Source organism: Agelaius tricolor, unplaced genomic scaffold, assembly GCF_023055355.1.
Source record: "Agelaius tricolor isolate 1412-34295 unplaced genomic scaffold, bAgeTri1.0.p SCAF_198, whole genome shotgun sequence".
Lineage (NCBI taxonomy): Eukaryota > Metazoa > Chordata > Aves > Passeriformes > Icteridae > Agelaius > Agelaius tricolor.
In genome coordinates this window covers 25937-37094 of record NW_027269458.1, presented here as the reverse complement: position 1 = coordinate 37094, position 11158 = coordinate 25937, and the positions used below count along the sequence as shown (strand labels likewise).

Sequence of the window (11158 nt, the reverse complement as noted above, 5' to 3'; positions counted from 1 at the left end):
GGGATACTGGGGATACTGGGAGGGACTGGGGACGCTGGGAGGGACTGGGGCACTGGGATACTGGGAGGGACTGGGAGGGACTGGGGCATTGGAGTGACCGGTACTGGGGATACTGGGAGGGACTGGGAGGGACTGGGCAGGGTCACTGGGAGGAACTGGGAGCATTGGAGCAACCAGTACCGGGGATACTGGGGATACTGGGAGGGACTGGGATGGACTGGAGAGGGACTGGAGAGGAACTGGGGTGACCAGTATTGGGGATACTGGAGATACTGGGAGGGACTGGGAGGGACTGGGAGGGACTGGGAGCATTGGAGTGACCTATACTGGGAGCACTGGGGATACTGGGCAGGGTCACTGGGAGGGACTGGTACTGGGGATACTGGGAGGGACTGGGGCACTGCAGCGACCGGCACTGGGGGAACTGGGGATACTGGGAGGGACTGGGAGCATTGCAGTGACCAGTACTGGGGATACTGGGAGGGACTGGGAGGGACTGGGAGCATTGGGGATACTGGGGATACTGGGGGGGACTGGGCAGGGTCACTGTGAGGGACTGGGAGGGACTGGGAGCATTGCAGTGACCGGTACTGGGAGCACTGGAGGGGTCCCTGGTTCCCAGTTTAACCCAGTTTGCCCAGTACGGATACGGGGGGGTTCTGGGGGTTCCCTGGCTCCCAGTTGATCCCAGTTTGACCCAGTTGATCCCAGTTTAACCCAGTTTGGCCTCGCAGGACTGGGAGCGGGGCCGGGAGCGCCGCAGCCGCGATTACCGGGACTACGACCGCACCCGGCGGGAGCGATTCTCCCCACCCCGGCACGAGCTGAGCCCGCCCCAGAAACGGTCTGCGCAGGGACTGGTGAGAGAGCCCCAAAACGGCCCAATTCACCCCAAAATCATCCCAAAATCATCCCAAAACTGCCCCAGAAACGGCTGCGCAGGGACTGGTGAGAGAGCCCCAAAACGGCCCAAATTCACCCCCAAAATCATCCCAGATAAACCTCAAATACAGCCCAGAAACGGCTGTGCAGGGACTGGTGAGAGAGCCCCAAAACAGCCCAAATTCACCCCAAAATCACCCCAAAATCAGCCCAAAACTGCCCCAGAAACGGCTGCGCAGGGACTGGTGAGAGAGCCCCAAAACGGCCCAAATTCACCCCAAAATCACCCCAAATTCACCCCAAAACTGCCCCAGAAACGGCTGCGCAGGGACTGGTGAGAGAGCCCCAAAACGGCCCAAATTCACCCCAAAATCACCCCAAATTCACCCCAAAACTGCCCCAGAAACGGCTGCGCAGGGACTGGTGAGAGAGCCCCAAAACGGCCCAAATTCACCCCAAAATCACCCCAAAATCAGCCCAAAACTGCCCCAGAAACGGCTGCGCAGGGACTGGTGAGAGAGCCCCAAAACGGCCCAAATTCGCCCCAAAATCAGCCCAAAATCAGCCCAAAACTGCCCCAGAAACGGCTGTGCAGGGACTGGTGAGAGACCCCAAAACAGCCCAAATTCACCCCAAAATCAGCCCAAACTGCCCCAGAAACGGCTGCGCAGGGACTGGTGAGAGAGCCCCAAAACAGCCCAAAATCATCCCAAATTCCACCCCAAAATCACCCCAAAACTGCCCCAGAAACGGCTGCGCAGGGATTGGTGAGAGAGCCCCAAAACAGCCCAAATTCACCCCAAAATCACCCCAAAATCAGCCCAAAACTGCCCCAGAAACGGCTGTGCAGGGACTGGTGAGAGAGCCCCAAAACGGCCCAAATTCACCCCAAAATCACCCAAAATCATCCCAAAACTGCCCAGAAACGGCTGCGCAGGGACTGGTGAGAGAGCCCCAAAACGGCCCAAATTCACCCCAAAATCACCCCAAAATTATCCGAAAACCACTCCCTGAGTGATCAATGTCCCTTGTCCGGCCGCAGGGATGACCACAGCACTGACCCCTGACCCCAGTGACCCCTCCCTGCCCCCCAAGTGACCAGTGTCCACTGTCCGGCCGCAGGGATGACCACAGCACTGACCCCAGTGACCCCTCCCTGCCCCGAGTGACCCCTGTCAGTGCCCCCTGAGTGACCAATGTCCACTCTGGCCGCAGGGATGACCACAGCACTGACCCCTACCACGGCGGGTACGAGCTGCCCTACGGGGGGGGCGGCGCCGGCCCCACCTACGGCCCCCCCCAGGCGCCCTGGGGCCCCCACGAGATGCAGCAGCAGCTCCTGCAGCACCAGCTGCTGCCCATCCAGGCCAGGTGAGCCAAAATGCCCCGAATTCACCCCAAAAAATGAGCCCGGACACCCCAAAACCCCCCCAGAAAATCCCGAAATTCCCTGAGTTCTGTGAGCCCCCAAAATGCCCCAAATTCACCCCAAAACCGTGCGGGGTCAGCGGCAGCAGCTCCTGCAGCACCAGCTGCTGCCCATCCAGGCCAGGTGAGCCAAAATACCCCGAATTCACCCCAAAAATGGAGCCTGGGCTCCCCAAAACCCCCCCAGAAAATCCCGAAATTCCCTGACCCCAAAATGCCCCAAATTCACCCCAAAACCGTGCGGGATCAGCACCAGCTGCTGCCCATCCAGGCAGGTGAGCCAAAATGCCCCGGATTCACCCCAAAAAATGAGCCCGGACACCCCAAAACCCCTGAGCCCCTGTAACGACCCCAAATTCTTCAGTAATTGCCCCAAAGTGCCCCATTGTGATCCCAAATCCCTGATATTGATCCCAAATCCTCAAATATTGACCCCAAATCCCTGATATTGACCCAAGCCCCCCGATATCGATCCCAAACCCCCCCGATAGTGACCCCCAAATCCTCAAATAGTGACCCCAAAACCCCCGATATCGACCCCAAACCCCCCGATATCGCCCCCAAATATCGCAATATTGATCCCAAACCCCCAATATCCCCCGATATCGCCCCCAAATATCGCGAAATCCCCCAATATCGCCCCCAAATATCGCGAAATCCCCCGATATCGCCCCCAAATATCGCGATATCCCCTGATATCGATCCCAAATCCCCGATACCGACCCCAAACCCCCCGATATCGCCCCCAAATATCGCGATATCCCCCAATATCGCCCCCAAATATCGTGATATCGCCCCCAACCCCCGATATCCCCCGATATCGCCCCCAAATATTGCGATATCCCCGATATCGCCCCCAAATACCGTGATATCCCCTAATATCGCCCCCAAATATCGCGATATCCCCGACATCGCCCCCAAATATTGCGATATCCCCCGATATCGCCCCCAAATATCGCGATACCCCCCCCAGGCTGGGCACCATCGCGGAGGTGGACCTGGGCATGGCGCCCCCGGTGATGAAGAGCTTCAAGGAGTTCCTGCTGTCCCTGGACGACGCCTGTGGACGAGACGGAGCCGTGAAGCGCTACAACGACTACAAGCTGGACTTCCGGCGGCAGCAGCTGCAGGAGTTCTTCCTGGCCCACAAGGACGAGGAGTGGTACGTGCCGGAAGGGGTTCCGGAATGTTCTGTGCCTTTAATGTGTCATGGGAGACCCCAAAAATGGCCTGGAGACCCCAAAATTCCCAGCCCATGAGGAGTGGTAGGTGCTCAAAGGGGTTCTGGAAGGTTCTGTGTCACTAAAGTGTCATGGGAGACCCCAAAAATGGCCTGGAGACCCCAAAATTCCAATTCTGCACCCCAAAAAGCCAGGGCCCACAAGTACGAGGAGTGGTAGGTGCTCGAAGGGGTTCCGGAATGTTCTGTGTGTCTAAAGTGTCATGGGAGACCCAAAAATGGCCCCTGGAGACCCCAAAAATGGCCTGGAGACCCAAAAATGGCCAGGCCCACAAGGACGAGGAGTGGTAGGTGCCCAAAGGGGTTCTGGAATGTTCTGTGTCACTAAAGTGTCATGGGAGACCCAAAATGGCCTGGAGACCCCAAAATTCCAATTCTGCACCCCAAAAGTCCGGGCCCACAAGGACCGAGGAGTGGTAGGTGCTGGAAGGGGTTCTGGAAGGTTCCGTGTCACTAATGTGTCATGGGAGGCCCCAAAAAATGGCCTGGCCCACAAGGACGAGGAGTGGTACGTGCCCGAGGGGTTTCTGGAAACGTTCTGTGCCTCTAAAGTGTCCTGGGAGACCCCAAAAATCCAATTCTGCACCCAAAAACCCAGGCCCACAAGGAGTGGTGTGTGCCACGAGGATTCTGGAAGGTTCTGTGCCTGTAAAGTGTCCTGGAGACCCCAAAAGTGTCCTGGAGACCCCAAAAATCAATTTTGCACCCCAAAATTGTCCTGGGAGACCCCAAAAAACCCAGGGCCCACAAGGACGAGGAGTGGTAGGTGGTTAAAGGGGTTCCGGAAGGTTCTGTGCCTCTAATGTGTCATGGGAGACCCCAAAAATCCAATTCTGCACCCCAAAATTGTCCTGGGAGACCCCAAAAATGGCCTGGAGACCCCAAAAATCCAATTCTGCACCCCAAAAATCCTGGCCCATGAGGACGAGGAGTGGTAGGTGGTCAGAGGGGTTCTGGAATGTTCCGTGTCACTAAAGTGTCATGGGTGACCCCAAAATTGTCCTGGAGACCCCAAAATTCCAATTCTGCACCCCAAAATTGTCCTGGAGACCCCAAAAATGCCCCGGAGACCCCAAAATTCCAATTCTGCGCCCCAAAATCCCCCCCCAGACCCTCTGGAAGGGGGAGTCCCCCCCCACCCTGGCCTGTGGGTCTCGGGCTCGGTTTGGGGCGGATTTGGGGCAGTTTTGGGGCAGTTTTGGGGCAATTTAAGGTGGTTTTGGGGTGGATTTTTGGGGGTCTCTCCAGGATTAACGATTCCCTTATTTCGGCCGTGTCGGGGCAATTTTGGGGTGGATTTGGGGCAATTTTGGGGCAGTTTTGGGGTGGATTTTGGGGTCTCTCCAGGTCTGACACTCGCCTTATTTCAGCCGTCTCGGGCAGTTTTGGGGTGAATTTGGGGCAATTTTGGGCAATTTTGGGGCAGTTTTGGGGTCTCTCCAGGTTTAACATTTCCCTTCTCCCCCAGTGCCCTTGGGGCCGTTTTGGAGTGAATTTGGGGCAGTTTTGGGGCAATTTAAAGGTGGTTTTGGGGTGGATTTTTGGGGTCTCTCCAGGATTAACGATTCCCTTATTTCGGCCGTGTCGGGGCAATTTTGGGGTGGATTTGGGGCAATTTTGGGGCAGTTTTGGGGTGGATTTTGGGGTCTCTCCAGGTCTGACACTCGCCTTATTTCAGCCGTCTCGGGCAGTTTTGGGGTGAATTTGGGGCAGTTTGAGGTGGATTTTTGGGGTCTCTCCAGGTTTAACACTTTGCTTCTCCCCCAGTGCCCTTGGAGCAGTTTTGGGGTGAATTTGGGGCAGTTTTGGGGTGGATTTTGGGGTCTCTCCAGGTTTAATGATTCCCTTATTTCAGCAGTCTCAGGGTTGGTTTTGGGGCAGTTTTAGGGCGGTTTTGGGGCAGTTTTAGGGCAGTTTTAGGGCAGTTTTGGGGTGGATTTTGGGATGGATTTTTGGGCAGTTTTAGGGCAGTTTTGGGGCAGTTTTGGGGCGGTTTTGGGGTAGATTTTGGGGCGTCTCCAGGATTAACGCTCCCGCAGCGCCCTTGGGGTAATTTTGGGGCAATTTTGGGGTGAATTTAGGGTGATTTTGGGGCAATTTTGGGGTCTCTGAAGGTTTAACGCTTCCCTTCTCCCCCAGCGCCCTCGGGGCAGTTTTGGGGCAGTTTTGGGGCAGTTTTGGGGTGGTTTTGGGGTGGATTTTGAGTTTAAGGCTTCCCTTCTCCCCGAGCGCCCTCGAGGCAGTTTTGGGGCAGTTTTGGGGCAGTTTTGGGGCAGTTTTGGGGCAGTTTTGATGTACATTTTGGGGCAGTTTTGGGGCAGTTTTGGGGCAGTTTCGGGGCAGTTTTGGGGTGTATTTTGGGGCAGTTTTGACGTACATTTTGGGGCAGTTTTGGGGTGTATTTTGGGGCAGTTTTGACATACATTTTGGGGCAGTTTTGGGGCAGTTTTGGGGTGTATTTTGGGGCAGTTTTGATGTACATTTCGGGGCAGTTTTGGGGCAGTTTGGGGCACATTTTGGGGCAGTTTTGGGGTGGTTTTGGGTCTGTTTTGGGTTTAACGCTTCCCTTCTCCCCCAGTGCCCTCGGGGCAGTTTTGGGGCAGTTTTGGGCACATTTTGGGGCAGTTTTGATGTACATTTTGGGGCAGTTTCGGGGCAGTTTTGGGGCAGTTTTGGGGTGTATTTTGGGGCAGTTTTGACGTACATTTTGGGGCAGTTTTGGGGTGTAGTTTGGGGCAGTTTTGACATACATTTTGGGGCAGTTTCGGGGCAGTTTTGGGGCAGTTTTGGGGTGTATTTTGGGGCAGTTTTGACGTACATTTTGGGGCAGTTTTGGGGTGTATTTTGGGGCAGTTTTGACATACATTTTGGGGCAGTTTTGGGGTGTATTTTGGGGCAGTTTTGACATACATTTTGGGGCAGTTTCGGGGCAATTTTGGGGCAGTTTTGGGGTGGTTTTGGGTCTGTTTTGGGTTTAACGCTTCCCTTCTCCCCCAGCGCCCTCGGGGCAGTTTTGGGGCAATTTTGGGGCAGTTTTGGGGCAGTTTTGATGTACATTTTGGGGCAGTTTCGGGGCAGTTTTGGGGTGTATTTTGGGGCAGTTTTGACGTACATTTTGGGGCAGTTTTGGGGTGTATTTTGGGGCAGTTTTGACATACATTTTGGGGCAGTTTTGGGGCAGTTTTGGGGTGTATTTTGGGGCAGTTTTGACGTACATTTTGGGGCAGTTTTGGGGCAGTTTTGGGGTGTATTTTGGGGCAGTTTTGACGTACATTTCGGGGCAGTTTTGGGGCAGTTTTGGGGCAGTTTTGGGGTGGTTTCGGGGTCTGTTTCGGGTTTAACGCTTCCCTTCTCCCCCAGCGCTTTGGGGCCAGTTTCGGGGCAGTTTTGGGGCACATTTTGGGGTGGTTTCGGGGTCTGTTTCGGGTTTAACGCTTCCCTTCTCCCCCAGCACCCATGGGGCCGTTTTGGGGCACATTTTGGGGCAGTTTTGGGGTGGTTTTGGGTCTGTTTCGGGTTTAACGCTTCCCTTCTCCCCCAGCGCCCATGGGGCGGTTTCGGGGCAGTTTTGGGGCAGTTTTGGGGCAGTTTTGACGTACATTTCGGGGCAGTTTTGGGGCAGTTTTGGGGTGGTTTTGGGGTCTGTTTCGGGTTTAACGCTTCCCTTCTCCCCCAGCACCCCGAGGAGCCGCTCTGGAGCCGCCGGGCGGGGCAGGCAGAGAGGGCGGGGCCGCGCACAATGCGGCGAGGTCTCAGTGCAGGACGTAGCCAGGGACTTTTGTTGTTTTATTTTTTTTTTGGGGGGGTTCGCCACAAAAAAAAAAAAAAGCCAAAAAAACCAAAAACCCCAAAAAAAAAAACCCAAAAAGCCGCGGCCGATTTTTCGGGGTTTTTAAAAGCGCCGCAGTTTTCGGGGCCCGGCGGACGGCGACGCTCGCGGCGAGTGTAGGTATGAGCATCCCCCCCACGGGACACCTGGCAACACCTGGGACACACCTGGAACCGCCCTCAGAGAGCCCCAGAGCAGCCCAGAAACGCCCCAAAAGCACCCCAGGAACGCCAGCCCAAAATAGCCTAAAATATCCCAAAATTGACCCAAAAACACCCCGGGAACGCCAGCCCAAAATAGCCTAAAATATCCCAAAATTGACCCAAAAACACCCTGGAAACGCCAGCCTAAAATATCCCAAAAATGCCCCAAAAGCACCCGGAAACACCAGCCCAAAATGTCCTAAAACAGCCCAAAAATGCCCGAAAAGCACCCCGGGAACGCCAGCCCAAAATGTCCTAAAATATCCCAAAAGCACCCCGGGAACACCAGCCCAAAATGTCCTAAAACAGCCCAAAAATGCCCGAAAAGCACCCCGGGAACGCCAGCCCAAAATGTCCTAAAACAGCCCAAAAATTGCCCCAAAATCACCCTGGAAATGCCAGCCCAAAATGTCCTAAAATATCCCAAAAACACCCCGGGAACGCCAGCCCAAAATGTCCTAAAATATCCCAAAAACACCCCGGGAACGCCAGCCCAAAATGTCCTAAAACAGCCCAAAATTGCCCCAAAAGCACCCCGGGAACGCCAGCCCAAAATGTCCTAAAACAGCCCAAAAATTGACCCAAGAACACCCCGGGAACGCCAGCCCAAAATGTCCTAAAATATCCCAAAAATGCCCCAAAAGCACCCCGGGAACGCCAGCCCAAAATGTCCTAAAACAGCCCAAAAATTGACCCAAAAACACCCCGGGAACGTCAGCCCAAAATGTCCTAAAACAGCCCAAAAATGCCCCAAAAGCACCCTGGGAACGCCAGCCCAAAATGTCCTAAAACAGCCCAAAAACGCCCCAAAAACACCCCGGGAACGCCAGCCCAAAATGTCCTAAAACAGCCCAAAAACACCCCAAAAACACCCCGGGAACGCCATCCTAAAATGTCCTAAAACAGCCCAAAAATTGACCCAAAAACACCCCGGGAACGCCAGCCCAAAATGTCCTAAAACAGCCCAAAAATGCCCCAAAATCACCCTGGAAATTCTCAAAATTTTGCTCAAAACAGCCCAGAACCAGCTAAAAATGATGCTGAAAGTTCCCCTAAACTGCATCAAAATTGTGCCTAAACGCTTTGAGATGATCCCAAAATATGATAAAAACTGGGAAACCACCCAAAAATATACCTGAAAACACCCAGAAACCTGCATTTAACGCATGGTTAAAAACAGCCCCAAAAATGAAAAAAACAGCGCTAAAAATGCCCCTGAAAATGTCTTGAAACGGCCCCAAAAATGCAAAAACCGGCCCGAAAATGAGCCATGAAAACGTCTTGAAACACCCCAAATTCGGAGCCAAATTCAGGCCCAAATTCAGGCCCAAATTCTCCCAATTTCAGACCCAAATTCTCCCCAGTTTCAGACCCAAATTCGCCCAAATTCAGAGCCAAATTCTCCCAATTTCAGGCCCAAATTCAGGCCCAAATTCTCCCAGTTTTGGACCAAAATTCTCTCAGTTTCACAACCAAATTCTCCCCAATTTCAGACCCAAATTCGCCCAAATTCAGAGCCAATTTCTCCCAATTTCAGACCCAAATTCTCCCCAGTTTCAGACCCAAATTTGCCCAAATTCAGACCCAGTTTCAGCCCCAAATTCTCCCAATTTCAGCCCCAATTTCTCCCCAAATTCTCCCAATTTCAGCCCCAAATTCTCCCAATTTCAGCCCCAATTTCTCCCCAAATTCTCCCAATTTCAGCCCCAAATTCTCCCATTTTCAGCCCCAATTTCTCCCCAAATTCTCCCAATTTCAGACCCCGTTTCAGACCCAGATTCTCCCAGTTTCAGACCCAATTTCAGACCCGGTTTCAGACCGAATTCTCCTCAAATTCTCCCAATTTCAGACCCAGTTTCAGCCCCGAATTCTCCCAGTTTCAGACCCAAATTCTCCCAATTTCAGACCCAAATTCAGACCCGAATTCTCCCCAAATTTAGACCCAAATTATCCCAGTTTCAGCCCCAAATTCTCCCGGTTTCAGACCCAAATTCTCCCCAGATTCTCTCAATTTCAGACCCAGTTTCAGACCCAAATTCTCCCAATTTCAGACACGGTTTCAGACCAAATTTCAGACCCAAGTTCTCCCCAAATTCAGACCTAATTCTCCCATTTTCAGACCCAGTTTCAGACCCAAATTCTCCCCAAATTCAGACCCGAATTCTCCCCAAATTCTCCCAATTTCAGCCCCAAACTCTCCCATTTTCAGCCCCAAATTCTCCCAGTTTCAGACCCAGTTTCAGCCCCAAATTCTCCCCAGATTCTCTCAATTTCAGACCCAGTTTCAGACCCAGTTTCAGACCCAAATTCTCCCCAAATTCAGACCCAAATTCAGACCCGAATTCTCCCCAAATTCTCCCAATTTCAGCCCCAATTTCAGCCCCAAACTCTCCCATTTTCAGCCCCAAATTCTCCCAATTTCAGACCCAGTTTTCAGCCCCAAATTCTCTCAATTTCAAACCCAAATTCTTCCCAAATTTTCCCAAATTTAGACCCGGTTTCAGACCCAGTTTTAGACCTAGATTCTCCCAATTTCAGACCAGTTTCAGCCCCAAACTCTCCCATTTTCAGCCCCATTTTCAGCCCCAAATTCTCCCATTTTCAGCCCCAATTTCAGCCCCAAATTCTCCCATTTTCAGCCCCAATTTCAGCCCCAAACTCTCCCATTTCCAGCCCCAATTTCAGCCCCAAACTCTCCCATTTTCAGCCCCAATTTCAGCCCCAAATTCTCCCATTTTCAGCCCCAATTTCAGCCCCAAATTCTCCCATTTTCAGCCCCAATTTCAGCCCCAAATTCTCCCAGTTTCAGCCCCAAATTCTCCCCAGATTCTCCCATTTTCAGCCCCAATTTCAGCCCCAAATTCTCCCGGTTTCAGACCCAAATTCTCCCCAGATTCTCTCAATTTCAGACCCAGTTTCAGACCCAATTTCAGCCCCAAACTCTCCCAGTTTCAGCCCCAATTTCAGCCCCAAACTCTCCCATTTTCAGCCCCAATTTCAGCCCCAAACTCTCCCATTTCCAGCCCAAATTCAAGCCCCCTCCCCTCTCCCTCTCCCCTCTCTCCCCCTTCCCGACCCCCCCACATTCCGGGGTCCCCCTGCGCGCCCCCATCTCCGTCCCCCCGCGTTTCTCACCCCGATCCCCAGGTTCCGCTCCAAGTACCACCCGGACGAGGCCGGGCGGCGGCAGCAGGAGGCGCAGGCGGCGCTCAGGAACCGCCTGGGGGTGTTCCTGTACCTGTGGGAGCACGGCTGGCTGGAGAACCTGCTGCTGGACATCGACCGTGCGCCGCAGATCGTCAAAACCCTGGATGCAGGTAACACCAAAAATATAGATATAAATGTAAATATAGATATAGATATAGCTATAGAAATACATATAGACATCGAGAACCTGCTGCTGGACATCGACCGTGCGCCGCAGATCGTCAAAACCCTGGACGCAGGTACCCCAAAATAAATATATATATATATAAATATAGGTATAGATATAGATATAGCTATAGAAATACATATAGACATCGAGAACCTGCTGCTGGACATCGACCGCGCGCCGCAGATCGTCAAAACCCTGGA

The 11158-nt window shown here is 53.2% G+C and overlaps 2 protein-coding genes and 1 long non-coding RNA gene across 3 annotated transcripts in view; all 3 read left to right on the top strand.

Annotated features, from left to right (window-relative positions):
* Window positions 1-721: 721 nt before the first annotated feature.
* The window catches only part of SRRT (serrate, RNA effector molecule), a gene marked incomplete at its 5' end in the record, with an annotated part of 31417 nt that continues 20980 nt past the window's right edge, over window positions 722-11158 (top strand). Inside the window, 5 exon segments of the mRNA XM_071421194.1 lie at window positions 722-845; window positions 847-860; window positions 2098-2253; window positions 3284-3472; window positions 10730-10899. Coding sequence (XP_071277295.1) covers window positions 722-845; window positions 847-860; window positions 2098-2253; window positions 3284-3472; window positions 10730-10899 — 653 coding nt within the window.
* LOC139587196 (uncharacterized) lies at window positions 3479-5861 on the top strand. The gene is made up of 5 exons (XR_011678282.1): window positions 3479-3841; window positions 3971-4062; window positions 4317-4763; window positions 5073-5183; window positions 5270-5861. It is a non-coding gene; the product is annotated as an uncharacterized lncRNA (long non-coding RNA).
* LOC139587194 (DNA-directed RNA polymerase II subunit RPB1-like) lies at window positions 8846-10723 on the top strand (the record flags this gene model as incomplete). Its single annotated transcript, XM_071421191.1, has 3 exons — window positions 8846-8860; window positions 9523-9875; window positions 10126-10723. Coding segments are annotated over exons 1-3 (966 nt in total), but the record flags the coding sequence as incomplete, so codon positions are not given.